The sequence below is a fragment of the Gopherus flavomarginatus genome, chromosome 18 (genome assembly GCF_025201925.1).
Source record: "Gopherus flavomarginatus isolate rGopFla2 chromosome 18, rGopFla2.mat.asm, whole genome shotgun sequence".
Classification (NCBI taxonomy): Eukaryota; Metazoa; Chordata; order Testudines; family Testudinidae; genus Gopherus; species Gopherus flavomarginatus.
Genome location: NC_066634.1, coordinates 1,689,425 through 1,706,650, shown reverse-complemented (window position 1 = coordinate 1,706,650; position 17,226 = coordinate 1,689,425). Strand labels below are relative to the sequence as shown.

General features: G+C 68.4%; 1 protein-coding gene across 1 annotated transcript; it reads right to left on the bottom strand.

Annotated features, from left to right (window-relative positions):
• Window positions 1–14: 14 nt before the first annotated feature.
• Window positions 15–17,130, bottom strand: FGD1 (FYVE, RhoGEF and PH domain containing 1). The gene is given in 19 exon segments (XM_050927424.1): window positions 15–549; window positions 1,459–1,602; window positions 2,057–2,203; window positions 2,290–2,415; window positions 3,064–3,150; window positions 3,376–3,406; window positions 5,505–5,584; window positions 6,733–6,825; window positions 7,583–7,729; window positions 7,972–8,030; window positions 8,304–8,442; window positions 8,633–8,789; window positions 8,959–9,107; window positions 9,496–9,585; window positions 10,211–10,504; window positions 10,506–10,632; window positions 11,151–11,340; window positions 11,680–11,853; window positions 15,333–17,130. Coding segments are annotated over 19 exon segments (2,586 nt in total). The 5' UTR covers window positions 15,439–17,130; the 3' UTR covers window positions 15–303.
• Window positions 17,131–17,226: the final 96 nt, after the last annotated feature.

The following is a 17,226-nucleotide window of genomic DNA, read 5'->3' as shown; positions in this document are numbered from 1 at the left end:
GAACATAGGGGGTGGGGGTTACACCAGGTAACGGCTGGGCCTGCACGTGTGGGGTTCTGCCTGGTGCATGAAGGGATGGAGGGGGAGGGACAGGCCCCATTCCCTGCCCCCCCCAGTCAGCCAATCCCTGCCCCAGGGCGGGATGGAAGCCAGTGCCCCCGGGGGGGGCTTGCCAGGAGCCCAGACGTCCGGGGGCCAAGCGCTGAGGCGATGCCCCGCGAGGGGGCGTCTCAAAGTGCCTGAGGACAGTTCAAATATCGTTCGTTGGGGGACAGTGTCCAGTCAAGCCCCCCAGCGCCGCCGTCAGGTGCCCTCGGCCCCCTCCTCAGCCTCGGGGATGGGCCTGGGCGCGGGGGGCAGCTCCCCCCGCCCGGCCCGGCTCAGGGCCTCCATCCAGCGCCGCTGCAGCCCCTCCGACTCGGCGCTGAACTGCCAGCACAGCTGGCTCTGGCGGATGGCGAACGAGTGACGCCGGTCGAGCCGCGTGCCCGGGTCCGGGCCCATCATCTCGAAGCCGATCAGTGGGAGGCTGCGCTGGGCCTTCACATCCTGGGGGGCGGAGAGACGGGGGTCAGGGGCTGGGCTAGCAGGGGCTGTGGGTCGGGAGTGGGGGGCACTGACAGGGCTGTGGGGCGGGCGTGGGAGCACTGACAGGGCTGTGGGGCATGCATAGGGGCACTGGCAGAGACTGGGGCAGGTGTGGGGGCACTGGCAGGGGCTGTGGGGGGCACAGGCAGGGGTTGCGGGTTGGGCATGGCACTGGCAGGGCTGTGGGGCGTCAGGGGCACAGGCAGGGGCTGCGGGGCGGGCATAGGGGGCACAGGCAGGGGCTGTGGGGTGGGTGTGGGGGGACACTGGCGGGGCTGTGGGGTGGGGGGAGCACAGGTAGGGGCTGTGGGCCGGGCGTTGGGCACAGGCAGGGGCTGCGGGGCGGGCACAGGGAGCACAGGCAGGGGCTGCGGGGCAGGCATAGGGGGCACAGGCAGGGGCTGTGGGGTGGGTGTGGGGGACACTGGCGGGGCTGTGGGGTGGGGGGAGCACAGGTAGGGGCTGTGGGCCGGGCGTTGGGCACAGGCAGGGGCTGCGGGGCGGGCATAGGGGGCACAGGCAGGGGCTGTGAGGTGGGCGTGGGGGACACTGGCGGGGCTGTGGGGTGGGGGGAGCAGAGGCAGGGGCTGCGGGCTGTGGGGGGCACAGGCAGGGGCTGCGGGGCGGCGTGGGGGGCCGGGGCGGGGCTGTGGGGGGCACAGGCAGGGGCGCGGGGCGGCGTGCGGGGCCGGGGTGGGGCTGTGGGCTGTGGGGGACACTGGCGGGGCTGCGGGGCTGTGGGGGGCACAGGCAGGGGCGCGGAGCGGCGTGGGGGGCCGGGGCGGGGCTGTGGGGGACACAGGCAGGGGCGCGGGGCGGCGTGGGGGGCCGGGGCGGGGCTGTGGGGTGGGGGGCCGGGCCGGGCCCCACCTGGGGGGCCCCGTACAGGTAGAGCACCAGGGGCTCGCTCTGCGGGACGACGAACCAGCCTTTGTGCCAGGCCTTGGCGCCCGGCTCCACGTAGTGCAGGAAGCTGCAGACGACACTGCGCTCGGCCGCCTCCGACGCCTGCTTCTGCGGGGGCAGAAAGAGCCGGTAGAGCGGGGGGGCGGTGCGGGGCCAGGGGTTCTGGGGGGGCACAGTGGGGGGGGACTCACCTCGAGGATGGAGCGGCAGCGGGGTGGGGTCGGGGTTCTGGGGGGACACAGCGGGGGGGACTCACCTCGAGGATGGTGCGGCAGCGGGGTGGGGAGTCCGGGGGGGCACAGTGGGGGGGACTCACCTCGAGGATGGAGTGGCAGCGGGGTGGGGTCGGGGGGGCACAGTGGGGGGGACTCACCTCGAGGATGGAGCGGCAGTGGGGTGGGGACGGGGGGCCACAGCGGGGGGGACTCACCTCGAGGATGGAGCAGCAGCGGGGTGGGGGCAGGGGTTCTGGGGGGGCACAGCGGGGGGGACTCACCTCGAGGATGGAGCGGCAGCGGGGTGGGGGCAGGGGTTCTGGGGGGGCACAGCGGGGGGGGCTCACCTCGAGGATGGAGCGGCGGCGCGGTGGGGGGCCGGGGGGCCCGGGGGGGCCGTGCAGCGCGGCGAAGCAGCCCCCGCAGACCCGGTTGGGCCGGTTGTTGTCGTAGAGAAGCCGGGCCCGGAACTCGGAGCATTTCCCGCAGACCACCTGGGGGGCCGGGGGGGGAGCGTGAGATGGGGGGACCCCAAGGGGGGGACCCTGGGCCCCTCCCCCCGCCAGCCCCTGGGACTCACGCGGCCGCAGGCCCGACAGTGGTGACGGCGTCTGGTGAGGGCGGCGAAGGGCTCCTGGCACCGCATGCAGAGCGTCACCTCCTTCTCCCGGATCGGCGTCGGCGCCCGGCGCCCCAGCTCCCGGCCCTGCATGAGGACAGCGGCACGGGGGCCTCGCACGCGCACACTGGTCCCGCCCTCGCACGCGCACACCGGTCCTGCCCTTGCAGCCCCAGGTCCCGCCCTCGCGCACACGCACCCCCAGGTCCTGCCCTCCCACGTGCACCCCCAGGTCCTGCCCTCGCACGTGCATCCCCAGGTTCTGCCCTCGCGCACACGCACCCCCAGGTCCTGCACTTGCACATGCAGCCCCAGGTCTCTCCCTTGCACGCGCAGCCCCAGTCCTGCCCTCGCGCACACGCACCCCCAGGTCCTGCCCTCGCATGTGCACCCCCAGGTCCTGCACTTGCACATGCAGCCCCAGGTCTCTCCCTTGCACGCGCAGCCCCAGGTCTCACCCTCACAGCCTCAGGTCCTGCCCTCACATGTGCACCTCCAGGTCCCACCCTCACGCACACCGGTCCTGCCCTCCCACGCACAGCCCCAGGTCCCGCCCTCGCGCACGCACACACCCCCGGTCCTGCCCTTGCACGTGCACACACAGGCCCCACCCTTGCGCGTGCGCACACACACACACACACACACACACAGGTCTTGCACTTGCACCCCCATGTCCCGCCCACACTCATCCATCCACACACGCACACACACATATACACACGCGTGTGCGCTCACCGGCGATCCAGCCCAAGGCTCTTCCTCTTCCCGGGGGGCAGCTCCCACTGGCATCTGCTCCAGCTTCAGGATCGTGGCCCGAATTGCCTGGGGGGCAGGGGAATGAGAAGGGGAGGGAGGTGCCCCTCCCCTGGCAGCCCCCCTCCACCCATCCTCCCCGGGGCCCTGGACCCTCCCCACTCATAGGGGGTTGGGAAGGGCTGTGGGGGGCAGGAGAGAGGTGACTGAGCTGAATTCCCTCCTCCCCCCTGCCCCCCCCAGGTCAACCCCATGGTGGAGAAAGGGGGACGGTCCCACGGCCCCCCCAGGTACCTGGATCCAGTCGCGTTTCTCCTCCTCCGTCCTAAAGGGTAGAAACAGGAACACGGGGGGCGTTAATGGGGGTGGGGTAGATGGGGGGAGGGAATAACCAGGCTGTGGAGGGAGGCAGAGGGGACACCAGCCTGGGGGGGACTAGGGGGAAATATCAGGCGGGGGGGATATCAGGGGGAGCAGGGCAGATACCGGGGGGTGGGGGGGAGACCAGGGAGAGGCAGGGGGATATTGGGGGCGCAGGGGGGAGACTGGGGAGATGCAGGGGGATATCGGGGGCACAGGATATCAGGGATGCAGGGGGATATCAGGGGTGCAGGGAGGATACACGGGGGGCAGGAGGCAGACCAGGGAGAGGCAGGGGGATATTGGGGGCCCAGGGGGGAGACTGGGGAGAGGCAGGGGGATATCAGGGGCACGGGGATATCAGGGGTTCAGGGAGGATACGGGGGGGCAGGGGGGAGACCAGGAAAAGGCAGAGGGATATCAGGGGCACAGGGGGGATACTGGGGGGTGCAGGGGGATATTGGGGGTGCAGGGGGGAGACTGGGGAGAGGCAGGGGGATATCGGGGGCCCAGGGGGATATCAGGGGCACAGGGGGGATACTGGGGGTGCAGGGAGGATACCGAGGGGGTGGGGGGAGACCAGGGAGAGGCAGGGGGATATCGGGGGCACAGGGGGGATACCGGGGGGTGCAGGGGGGATGGGGGGCAGAGGGGAGACTAGGGGGATATCAGGGACACAGGGGGATATCAGGGGTGCAGGGAGGATACGGGGGGGCAGAGGGGAGACCGGGGAGAGGCAGGGGGATATCAGGGGCACAGGGGGATATCAGGGGTGCAGGGGGATATTGGGAGGCAGAGGGGAGACTGGGGAGAGGCAGGGGGATATCAGGGGTGCAGGGAGGATATGGGGGAGCAGACGGGAGACCAGGGAGAGGCAGGGGGATATCAAGGACACAGGGGGATATCAGGGGTGCAGGGAGGAGACGGGGGGAGACTGGAGAGAGGCAGGGGAATATCAGGGGCACAGGGGGATATCAGGGGTGCAGGGGGATATTGGGGGGCAGAGGGGAGACCGGGGAGAAGCAGGGGGATATTGGGGGCACAGGGGGATATCAGGGGCACAGGGGGGATACCGGGGGGGCAGAGGGGACAGAGGGGAGACTAGGGGGATATCAGGGACACAGGGGGATATCAGGGGTCCAGGGAGGATACGGGGGGGCAGAGGGGAGACCAGGGAGAGGCAGGGGGATATCGGGGGCACAGGGGGGATACCGGAGGGGGCAGAGGGGAGACCAGGGAGAGGCAGGGGGATATTGGGGGCACAGGGGGATATCAGGGGTGCAGGGAGGATACGGGGGGAGCAGAGGGGAAACCAGGGAGAGGCAGGGGGATATCGGGGGCACAGGGGGGATACTGGGGGTGTGCAGGGGGGGCAGAGGAGAGACCAGGGGGATATCAGGGACACAGGGGGATATCAGGGGTGCAGGGAGGATACGGGGGGGGCAGAGGGGAGACCAGGAAGAGGCAGGGGGATATCAGGGACATGGGGCTATCAGGGGTGCAGGGAGGATACAGGGGGGCAGAGGGGAGACCAGGAAGAGTCAGGGGGATATCGGGCACAGGGGTGATACGGGGGGGCAGAGGGGAGACAAGGAAGAGGCAGGGGGATATCAGGGGCACAGGGGTGATACGGGGGCGCAGAGGGGAGACCAGGAAGAGGCAGGGGGATATCAGGGACATGGGGCTATCAGGGGTGCAGGGAGGATACAGGGGGGCAGAGGGGAGACCAGGGAGAGGCAGGGGGATATCGGGGGTGCAGGGAGGATATGGGGGGGCAGAGGGGAGACTGGGGAGAGGCAGGGGGATATTGGGGGCACAGGGGGATATCAGGGGTGCAGGGGGATATTGGGGGTAGAGGAGAGACTGGGTAGAGGCAGGGGGATATCAGGGGTGCAGGGGGATATTGGGGGGCAGAGGGGAGATCAGGGAGAGGCAGGGGGATATCAAGGACACAGGGGGCTATCAGGGGTGCAGGGAGGATACGGGGGGGCAGAGGGGAGATCAGGGAGAGGCAGGGGGATATCAGAGGCACAGGGGGGACACCGGGGGGGCAGTCCCCCTACCTCGCCTGCAGCTCCAGCGAGCGCTGCTTCCCTGACACCAGGAAGGTCCGGGGCAGGTTGACGCCGCTTGACTCCTTCACCTGCGGGACAGAGACGCTGGGACGGGAGCGCCCAGGTCAGAAACCCCCCACCGACCCCCCTGATCTGGGGGGGCAGGATACTGGGGGAGGGGGGATGCTGGGGCACAGGGGACCGGGGAGGGGGGGATACTGGGGCCTGGGGGAGGGGGCTGCCGGGGCACAGGGGCCTGGGGGAGGTGGAGATACCAGGGCACTGGAGCCCGGGGGAAGGGGATACAGGGCCCAGGGCCCCAGGGGGATACCGGGCACAGGGGTCTGGGGGGGATACTAGGGGAGGGGGGGTACCAAGGCCCAGGGGCCCAGGGGAGGGGGGTTACTGGAGGAGGGTGGATACCGGGGCACAGGGGCCGGGGTGGTTACTGGGGGTAGGGGGATACCAGGGCCCAGGGGAGGGGGGTCCGGGGCAGAGGGGCCCGGGGAGGGGGGTGCCAAGGCACAGGGGCCCAGGGGAGGGGGGGATACTGGGGCCCAGGGGAGGGGGGTCCGGGGCACAGGGGAGGGGGGATACTGGGGCCCAGGGGAGGGGGAGCCCGGGGCAGAGGGCCCAGGGGAGGGGGGTCCGGGGCCCAGGGGAGGGGGGGATACTGGGGCCCAGGGGAGGGGGGGCCCGGGGCAGAGGGCCCAGGGGAGGGGGGTCCGGGGCCCAGGGGAGGGGGGGATACTGGGGCCCAGGGGAGGGGGGTCCGGGGCCCAGGGGAGGGGGGGATACTGGGGCCCAGGGGAGGGGGGGTCCGGGGCCCAGGGGAGGGGGGGATACTGGGGCCCAGGGGAGGGGGGTCCGGGGCCCAGGGGAGGGGGGGATACTGGGGCCCAGGGGAGGGGGGTCCGGGGCACAGGGGCCCAGGGGAGGGGGGGATACTGGGGCCCAGGGGAGGGGGGGTCCGGGGCCCAGGGGAGGGGGGGATACTGGGGCCCAGGGGAGGGGGGTCCGGGGCACAGGGGCCCAGGGGAGGGGGGGATACTGGGGCCCAGGGGAGGGGGGTCCGGGGCCCAGGGGAGGGGGGGATACTGGGGCCCAGGGGAGGGGGGTCCGGGGCACAGGGGCCCAGGGGAGGGGGGGCCCGGGGCCCAGGGGAGGGGGGTCCGGGGCACAGGGGCCCAGGGGAGGGGGGGATACAGGGGCCTGGGGGGCCACGCTCCCCACCCACCTCCATCCCCTCCACGTCGATCCGGGCCCGGACCCCGAATTTCTGGCCGAGGAGGCGCAGTTTCGGGACGCAGCACAACAGCCGGTCGTTGAACTGGGGTGAAGGGAGTAGAGAGGGGATCAGAGGTCACCCAGCCCCCCCAACCACTCAGGGGTCAGAGGTCACCCACCCAGCCCCCCCCGACCACTCAGGGGTCAGAGGTCACCCAGCCCCCCCAACCACTCAGGGGTCAGAGGTCACCCACTCAGCCCCCCCCAACCACTCAGGGGTCAGAGGTCACCCACCCAGCCCCCCCGACCACTCAGGGGTCAGAGGTCACCCAGCCCCCCCAACCACTCAGGGGTCAGAGGTCACCCACTCAGCCCCCACGACCACTCAGGGGTCAGAGGTCACCCACCCAGCCCCCCCAACCACTCAGGGGTCAGAGGTCACCCACTCAGCCCCCCCCAACCACTCAGGGGTCAGAGGTCACCCACCCAGCCCCCCCAACCGCCCAGGGCTCAGAGGTCACTCACCCAGCCCCCCCAACCGCCCAGGGGTCAGAGGTCACCCAGCCCCCCCAACCACTCAGGGGTCAGAGGTCACCCCCCCAGCCCCCCCCCAACCACTCAGGGCTCAGAGGTCACCCAGCCCCCCAACCGCCCAGGGGTCAGAGGTCACCCAGCCCCCCAACCACTCAGGGGTCAGAGGTCGCCCCCCCAGCCCCCCCAACCGCCCAGGGGTCAGAGGTCACCCAGCTCCCCAACTACTATGGGGTCAGAGGTCACCCAGCCAGCCCCCCCCCCCGCAGCCACCCAGGGGTCAGAGGGCCCCCTCCCAGCCCCGGGCAGCCTGCCCAGGGGTCTCTCACCAGGATCAGGTACCGGTCCTGTGTGGTCCCATTCTTGGCCGACAGCTTGAGGATGTGGCCTTCCTTAATGAGCTCGTTAGTGGGGCTAACGATGTCCTCCTCCCCGCCCAGCAGCTCATACACCTTCAGCAAGGAGTGCATCCGTTCCTGGGGGCGAGAACGGGGGTCGGCCCTGCCCCCCAGCTGGCATCTCGGGGCCAGGGGAGCCTCCCTGTGACGTGTTATGTGGGGCTGTTCCCAGCCGCCCCGCCCCAGAGGTGGCTGCATCTCAGTGCTGGACGGGCCAGCCCCATGGTACCCAGTCATCCCCCTACACAGCCCTGCCCGTTCCCCGCAGCACAGCGCCCCCTAGCGCCCAGGCTGGGACCCGCACTCGGACCCCATCCTACCATTTTGCGGATGGCGGCATTCGAATGCTCCGCTGCCGTCGCAATCAGCTGCAGAGACTCTGCGATCGGGGCAGAGAGATGGGGTGAGTCCAGGAGAGACCCCCCCTGCCCAGCCTGCCCCCCAGACACCCCCAGAGCCCCCTCACCCAGCTCCCCGAACACCAAAGAGCCCCCTGCCTAGCATGCCCCCTCCCCAGATACCCACAGAGACCCACACTCAGCCTGCCCCCCCCAGATTCCCCTAAAGCAGCCCGGCCCCCCCAACACCCATAGATCCCTCACTCAGCCCCCTAGCCAGCCAGCCCGCCCAGACACCCCAGCACCCCACTCACTCTCTGCGTCCTTGCTGTCCGGGGCGCCAGGGGGCAGGCGCTGCAGATAATCCTTGAGCAGAAGCTCGTAACGGGGGATCCTCTGGACGGGTTCCAGCATGTGGTGCTGCAGGGTGAGATTCCCGCAGGCCTCCTCCATCTGCAAAGGGGGGCTGTGAGCCAGGATGCCTGGGTTCTCTCCCCGGCTCAGGGAGGGCAGTGGGGCCTGGTGGTTAGAGCAGGGGGGCTGGGAGCCAGGACTCCTTGGTTCTCTCCCTGGCTCTGGGAGGGGAGTGGGTTCTAGTGGTTGGAGTAGGGGGGCTGGGAGCCCAGATGCCTGGGTTCCTCACCTGGATCTGGTGGACAATCAGCTTGAAGTGGGCGGATCGCTCCATCCAGGTGTTGACGAGCTCCATGGCCCGGTCGAAGTTCTTGACATACTCCCCGTACATCTTGAGAAACGGCGCCAGCTTCTGCAGTATGTCCCCGATGCAGGGGTGCCTGTCCCTGGGGGTACATGGGGGGCATCACAGCTGGCGCCCCATGTCCCAGTCCCCACTCCCCGGAGCCAGCCAGTCCCCCATATGGCGTTATGTGCGGCGGTTCCCTAGCCGCCTCGCCCCAGAGGTGGCTGCATCTCGGCAACGTCTTACCCCCTGGCCCATAGCTCACTCACCATTCCTGCATGCGCTTCTCCAGCTCGGGCAGCAGGAACTGCTGATGGAAACAGTAGATGGAACAGATGTTGGAGAAAATCCCCATCACCACGTCACCAGGGAAAGAGCTTCTGCTGCGGGCTTCCTCCAGGAGACGCGCACAGAACACCTGTGTGGGGGAACCAGTGAGCACCACTAGCGCCCCCTCCCCTCCCAGAGCCGGGGAGAGAACCCAGGAGTCCTGCTCCCAGCCCCCTGCTCTAACCACCAGCCCCCACTCCCCTCCCGGGGCTGGGAGAGAACCCAGGAGTTCTGGCTCCCAGCCCCCTGCTCTAACCACCAGTCCCCACTCCCCTCCCGGGGCTGGGAGAGAACCCAGGAGTTCTGGCTCCCAGCCCCCCTGCTCTAACCACCAGCCCCCACTCCCCTCTCAGAGCTGGGAGAGAACCCAGGAGTCCTGCTCCCAGCCCCCTGCTCTAACCACCAGCCCCCGCTCCCCTCCCAGAACTGGGAGAGAACGCAGGAGTCCTGGCTCCCAGCCCCCTAGTTCCTGGTACCTGATCCAGCAGGTGCAGCCGGGCGACGTAAGCCTTCTCTGTCTGCAGCAGCTCATTGGCGATGTGGAAGGCTTTTTGGGGGGCTGTGAGCTGGGAGGGCAGAGGGGCAGAGAAAGAGCTATCAACCCCATACACACCCGCCCCAAGCCTCTGCCCCCTATGTCCCCACCTCACACACACAGATCTGCCTTGCCCGAAACCCCCACCACCAGTTCTCTCCCCTGGCAGTCAGGGGTGGGAGTTGGGGGGGCCGTGGGGCAGGGCAGGGAATTGGACGAGGGCGCTCTCTGCTGGCAGTCAGGGCCGAGTGCTGTGGGGCGCTATGGGACACGGAGTGGGGCAGGGGGGCTCTCCCCTGCCAGTGGGGCCAGGTGCTGGGGGGCACCGTGGGGCTGGGCGCTGGAGGGTGCTGCGGGGCAGGGGGCTGGTCAGGGGGGCTCTCCCCTGCCAGTGGGGCTGGGCGTTGGGGGGGGTGCCATGGGGCAGAGAGCACGGCAGGGGGCTGGGCAGGGGATGCTCTCCCCTGGCAGTGGGGCTGGGCGCTGGGGGGGGTGCCATGGGGCAGAGAGCAGGGCAGGGGGCTGGGCAGGGGACGCTCTCCCCTGGCAGTGGGGCTGGGTGCTGGGGGGTGCTGAGGGGCAAGGAATGGGGTATGGGGGCTCTTCCCTGGCAGTGGAGCCGAGCACTGGGGGGAACCAGATATCTCAGATCTCACCTCCGGCCCGTTGTCTCTCTCGGCCCGGGTGGGCCCCGTACCCGGCCCCGGCTCCCCGTCGTCCCCGCTCCCCTCGTCCAGGTCACTGTCCACCTCGGAGTCGGGGCTGGGGGGGGGGCCCGGGATGCCCCCCCCGTCGCCCTGCACTTCGTCCCCCCCGAAGCCCAGCTCCTCGCTGGTGGAGGGGGAGCTGATGCTGTCAAAGCCGCTGTCCCGGTTGGCCAGTTTCCCGCTGGGGGCCGGGGGAGGCAGGCAGGGGGCCTGGTCCCCCCGCCCGGCTGGTCCCAACTCCTGCCCCCCCGGCAGATCCCAAAGCGCCAGTAGCTTGGGGGTTACATCTGCTGCGCTGGCCTCCCCAGGGGTCAGGGGGTCCGGGCTGGTGGGGGGGGGGTGGCTGCTCTGGGGTTGGGATTACAGGGTCCCTGCAGGAGGAAGAGAAACTGAGTCAGGACTCCTGGGTTCTCTCAGAGGGGAGCAGGGTCTGCCGGGTTAGAGCGGGGGTGAGAGAGAGCCCGGACTCCTGGGTTCTCTGGGAGGGGAGCGGGGTCTGGGGGGTTAGAGTGGGGGGGGGCCCAGACTCCTGGGTTCTCTGGGAGGGAAGCAGGGTCTGGCGGGTTAGAGCCGGGGTGGGAGAGAGCCCGGACTCCTGGGTTCTCTGGGAGGGGAGCAGGGTCTGGTGGGTTAGAGCGGGGGTGGGAGAGAGCCCGGACTCCTGGGTTCTCTGGGAGGGGAGCAGGGTCTGGGGGGTTAGAGCGCGGGTGGGAGAGAGCCCGGACTCCTGGGTTCTCTGGGAGGGGAGCAGGGTCTGGGGGGTTAGAGCAGGGGGAGGCCGGACTCCTGGGTTCTCTGGGAGGGGAGCAGGGTCTGGCGGGTTAGAGCGGGGGTGGGGGGGGGAGCCCGGACTCCTGGGTTCTCTGCGAGGGGGGGGGGGGGCACTCACCTCTCAAACTTCTCAATGAGGGACAAGACGGCCATGGAGCCAGCTCCATCCTGGGCCTCGGGGTGCAGCGTCAGGGGGCTCCGGGGGCCCAGGCGGGGGTTGGCTGGGAGGGGGCGCGAAGGGGGTGGGGGGATGGGGGGCGGGGGCCGCGGGGGATGGTCGCTCTGGAGGTGACCTGGCTTGGGCGGGACTGGTAAAGGAAAGTGAGGAAAGAGTTAATGTGACCCCCCCGCAGCGCCAAGCCCCCAGCCCCTCCCCCCAGTGCCTCCCCCAGCGTCCTGCCCCCTCCCCCAGCCCCTCCTACAGCTCCCTCCCCCACAGTGTCTCCCCCAGACCCTCCCCCAGCCCCCTCCCCCGCAGTGTCTCCCCCAGTCCCCTGCTCCCTCCCCCAGCCCCAAGCCCCCAGCCCCTCCTACAGCCCCCTCCCCCGCAGTGTCTCCCCCAGCCCCCTGCCCCTCTCCCAGCATCCCACTCCCAATGTCCCCACAGCACCTGCCCCAGCGCCCCACCCCCGCGCTGTGGGACTCACCCTGTGGTTTGGGGCCCGGGGCCCGCCTGGGCAGGGCAGTTCGGGGCTCCCCCCCGTCGCTGTGGGGCCCAGGGTCTGAGCTGAGGCGCTGGGCAGTCTCCGGACGCCAGGGTTCGCTTCGCGGCTCCAGGGACAGACTCTTGACCAGCCGCCGGGAGCCCTGGCCCGGGGGGCCTGGAAAAGAGAAGGGGGGTGCTGGGTTGGAGGGGGCTGGGAGGTCCTTCTGCCCCCCATCCCCTGCCCCAAGTATGCCCTGCCCATCCCCCACCAGTGCCCCCTTTCTGCAATTCCCCCTCCCCCACCTCTCCACAGCCCCCCCCGCTGCTCCTTAGCGGGGTCCCCCCAGTATGTTCAACCCCCACCAGCTGCTGCCGAGCTCCCCTCCTCCACCCACAGTGCACCCCTCGTCTGGGGGCACAAAGGTCAAGGGAGAAAATGGCTGAGCTTGGAGGAAGGGTGGAACAGGGGACCCAGGCATTCGGGCTCCCAGCCCCTCCCCCCCGCTCTAACCACCAGACCCCACTCCCCTCCCAGAGCCGGGGAGAGAACCCAGGCGTCCTGACTCCCAGCCCCCCCCCCACCTCCCAGAGCCAGGGAGAGAACCCAGGCGTCCTGACTCCCAGCCCCCCCCAACTCACCTCCCAGAGCCGGGGAAAGAACCCAGGAGTCCTGACTCCCCCCACCCCCAAAGCCGGGGAGAGAACCCAGGAGTCCTGACTCCCAGTCCTGCCCCACTCACCTCCCAGAACCGGGGAGAGAACCCAGGAGTCCTGGCTCCCAGTCCCCCCGCCCCCACCTCCCAGAGCCAGGGAGAGAACCCAGGAGTCCTGGCTCCCAGGCCCACTCAGCCGCACTGCTCGGACCGGGGCAGGAAGGGGGAAGTCGGGGGGGAGAGGGGCTGAGATCCCAGATCTTAGTGACGGCCCTGCCCAGGAGACACAAACAGGAGGGATCCCGCTAGGCCGGAGCGCAGCTTAAGGTGGAGGGAACTGGGCATGGGGCCCTGCCCTGTAGGGGACACCGGCTCTGATCCAGCTCTGGGGGGCACTGGCTGGGGTAGGGGGGCTGGGAAAGGGGCAGGAGCCTGTTCCCTCTGGGGGGGCGCCAGCTCCCATCTGGCCATGGGGTGCAGGGCTGGCTGGGTTCTATCCTGGGTTTCCTGTGTAACCACATTTCTCTGTGCCTCAGTTTCCTTTGTCTATTCAGGCTGGCCGGTGAGGTATCATCTCTCACTGCTGGTGCCCCTCACTCCTGACCCGCAGCCCCTGCCAGCCCAGCCCTGCCGGTGCCCCTCACTCCCGACCCGCAGCCCCTGCTCACCCAGCCTGCCCCACCCCAGCCCTGCCAGTACCCCTCACTTCCGACCCACAGCCCCTGCTCACACAGCCCTGCCGGTGCCCCTCACTCCCGACCCGCAGCTCTACCTGGTATCCCGACGCCACCTTAACTCCAGTGAGTGCTGGCAGTGACTTCACCCACCTGGCTGCCTAGTAAGAACCTTGTCAGCCTTGGCACCGCCCCACCCGCCTGTGCCTGAGGGTGTGGGGGAGAGACAGGGCTCAGAGAACCCCCCCCACCAGTGCCCCTCACTCCCGACCCGCAGCCCCTGCTCACCCAGCCCTGTTCCCCTCCCCCAGCCCTGCCGGTGCCCCTCATTCCCGACCTGCAGCCCCTGCTATCCCAGCCCTGCCTCCCCACCCACCTCTGTCGGTGCCCCTCACTCCCGACCTGCAGCCCCTGCTCCCCTCCCAGCCCCGCCGGTGCCCCTCACTCCCGACCCGCAGCCCTGCTAGCCCAGCCCTTCCTCCCCACCCAGCTCTGTCGGTGCCCCTCACTCCCGACCCGCAGCCCCTGCTCCCCTCCCAGCCCTGCCGGTGCCCCTCACTCCCGACCCGCAGCCCCTGCTCCCCTCCCAGGGCCCCTCAATCCCACAGACCCCCCAAGTTTAGCTGCTCCTGTGCAGCAGCGACTTGAGAGGGTTAATGAACATCAGCAGCCAGAAATGGGGGGCGGGTGCAGGAGGTTGGGGCAGGGATCTGATGCCCTGGCGATGGGCCCTGTGGGGGGGAGGGGGTCAGCAGGACAGGCGAGATGCCTGTCAGGATTGCCCAGGACTGGGGGGGGGGGAGACGCAGGGGAGTGTGGGTAATATGCAAATATCACCACTGCAGCCTGAACCACAAATCTGAGCCATTCCATCTCAGCCCCTCCCCCGCCGAACCCAGGAGTCCTGGCTCCCAGGCCCCCGCTCTAACCACCAGCCCCCCACCCCTCCCAGAGCCGGGGAGATAACCCAGGAGTCCTGGCTCCCAGACCCCCCCCCCGCTCTAACCACCAGCCCCCACTCCCCTCCCAGAGGTGGGGAGAGAACCCAGGAGTCCTGCCCCCCATGCTCTAACCACCAGCCCCTACTCCCCTCCCAGAGCTGGGGAGAGAACCCAGGAATCCTGGCTCCCCTCCCCCCCCCCCGCTCTAACCACGAGCCCCCACTCCCCTCCTGGGTGGAGAGAGAACCCAGGAGTCCTGGCTCCTGCTGCTAACCACGGGCCTCACTTCCCTCCCGGAGGGATGAGAACCCAGGAGTCCTGACCAAGCTTCCTCTGAACAATCACGGGGTCTCCCGCATCCCGAATCAGCTGAGCCCATTGGGAACAACAACATTGTGGTTGTTTTGTTTTGCTGGAAACGTGTCGCAAGAGGAGGGCAGCACAGCCAGCCAGACCCTGAGCTGGGCTCGTCCCCTCCCGCTGGGTCCGCACGGGACTGACACACACAGACACAGACACAGACACAGACACAGACAGACACAGATACAGACACACAGACACCCCCCCCCCCCGGGAGTCTTGTTCCAGATCTGGTAAACCCGCCCTTAGGCCAGTTCTTTTGCTCCTCCGTGACTCAGTTTCCTCTCCCACCTCTGTCTTTGGGGCAGGAATTGTCTCCTGCAACTGTCGGGGCCTGATCAGTCAGGGGATTTGTGCAGCACCTGGCACAACAAGGGGTTGATCTCGGTCGGGGGGGGAGGGGGTGGTGAGGCTGAGAGCCAGGACTCCTGGGTTCTCTCCCTGACTCTGGGAGGGGAGCGGGGGCTGGTGGTTAGAGAAGGGGGGGCTGGGAACCAGGACTCCTGGGTTCTCTCCCTGGCTCGGGGAGGGGAAGGGGGTCACAGAGCCATTCCCCCAGTGATAAGACATGGTCTCAGACCAGGGGCTGCCCACCCAGCACCCTGGGACCCTTCCACCGCCAGCCATCCAGGGCAAGAAGCCACAGTAATGCCCTGTGCCCAGAGGCAGGACAGACTGGGTGGGGGCAGGGCAGAGTCCAAGGGAAGAGACAAATATCGAAAACCTGGGGGCTGAACATTACCTGTCACCAAAAACTGCAGCAGAAGGCACCCAAATTGTCAGTCCCGGACACCCCCACTCTAACCACTAGACCCCACTCCCCTCCCAGAGCCGGGAGAGAACCCAGGAGTCCTGGCTCCCAGCCCTGCTCTAACCACCAGCCCCCACTCCCCCCCCAGAACCAGGAGAGAACCCAGGAGTCTGGACTTCCAATCCCCTCCCCTACTTGACAATCACCCCTACACAAGTTCCCCCTGAATGCAGAAGATGCTCCTCCCCCCAGATTTTAGCCGCTCCCCCCCTTACCAGCTCGGTGCCCGCCAGCCCCGCTCTCCAGGTGATAGGAGAACCGCGTGGCCTTGAACTGCTGGGAGAAGGATCCGGCTTGCTCCAGGCTTGGGATCCCGATCATACTGGTCCTCTGCATGTCTGCAGCCCTCCCTCCCCCCTCTCTGGGACTCAGTCCCCCCCAAGAGCCGGCCCCAGGCCCCCACGAGCCCCGGGGATCTCGGGCCACATCGTCAGCCAGGGGTGTCCGATCCCAACCCGGAGGCTGGCAAGAGAGCGGAGGGTGGGTCTCCTTCGCCAGGGGGGCGCAGACGCCTGCTCCCCCGTCAGCGTGGGGCTGGAGGCATGGGACAGGTCGGGGGCCGTTTTCTCCAAGGCTGGGGTCTGGGGGCCGGCTCACTGGACCCCACGCACCACCGGCTTGCTGCAAAATCCGCTACCCCCTTCTCCGCCCATGAAACCAGAGCGAGGACGGTGGGAAAACACCCAGCCCACGTGGGATTTCCATCCACGCAGGCTGAGCCACGCAGCAAGGCCTCGGGCAGCCCTCGTCCAAAACGAAATCCAGGGGTTCCTCCGGACTGGGGGGGGCTGCCCTGCAGCCACGGCAACAGGCAGCTGCTCCCCCAGCTCAGGCTTGGCCAAACCCCAACCTCTTCGCTCCCGGGAGGGTTTAGTCGGTTGCCAAGAGCTGATTTCGTGTGGGCCGCGCTGGCAACCGTTCCCAGCCAAATGCGACCTCCTCCTCCTCGTCTTCAGTCAATCCCTCGACTCCACTCGCGGGTCTCTCCCTGCCCCGGCCACGGCGCCTGGGCCGGCCGACTCCTGCCTCGGAAACTCTCCCCTCTGCTCTGCTCCTCGGAGGGTTCCCATCAGTTGTCACCACCCATCTCCTCCAGGGAGAGCTCGCTCATTGGGAGCCGGGCGTCACCGCTTCTTGGAGTCAGGCTCCAATTTATTTTCTGCTGCTTGGGAGGAAGATCCAGACTGGTCAGCAACTCCGAATTCTTCTTTCGTGCCTTTCAAATCCGGTGTAAACTCCCGTGTTCAGCTCCCCAGCAGCCGCGAGCGCTGATTGCTGGCGTCGTCCGTTTCAAACCAGTCCTGATTTCTTGCCTTCTTAGCTTCAGCCTGGTTGTAAGCTCCCAAGTCACAAACCTGCCGTATCGGCTGCTGTCTCGGTTTCAGTTCACTCGTAGACTCTGATCTCTTGCTTTGGAAGCGTCAGACCAATTGTCAACCAGGATCTCTCGGTTTCAAACCAGCTGGAAGCTCCGATTCCTAAGTTCCAAACCAGGTGTAAACTCTGATTTGTTGGTTTCAAACTAGGTGGTGGCTGGTTTCTCACTTCGGCCTCAGCTGCAAGGGCTATTGCCTAACAAAAGCCAAGCTGGACGTTCACTCCGTTTCTTCGAAATCCAACTGGCTGGCGAGTCCAAGCAGGGAAATCCACCTCTGGGAGGCCCAGAAGTTTTCTCTCAAGGAGAGGGGGGGAAATCTCTGAAATCTGCTGCTAAATCCAGCCCACGGTTTCTTTCCCTGCCTGCACATGGTAGGGGGAAAAGATCCCTCCTGCTCTGGGATAAAATGCTTCAAACCACAAGAGATGGGAACAATGGGGGGAGGATTTAAAGGCGCAGAGCCAGGCGCTGGAAAGGAACCACACACGGCGAGGAACGCCCCTTGATTACAGACACGCCAGACTTGTCTTCGCCGCCGCTCGGGCCTGGTGGGCCCCATCGAAGGCTTCCCGGCCGGCTGGATCGGCCTTTGCACCCCGAATCGCCAGCTGCCGGAGCATGGCTGGCTCCCCTGCCTGGCCGGTTACAGGGAGGGGAGGGGACTGGAGTGAGTGGGAGCTGGGGAGAGAACCCAGGAGTCCTGGCCCCCAGCCCCCCTGCTCTAACCACCA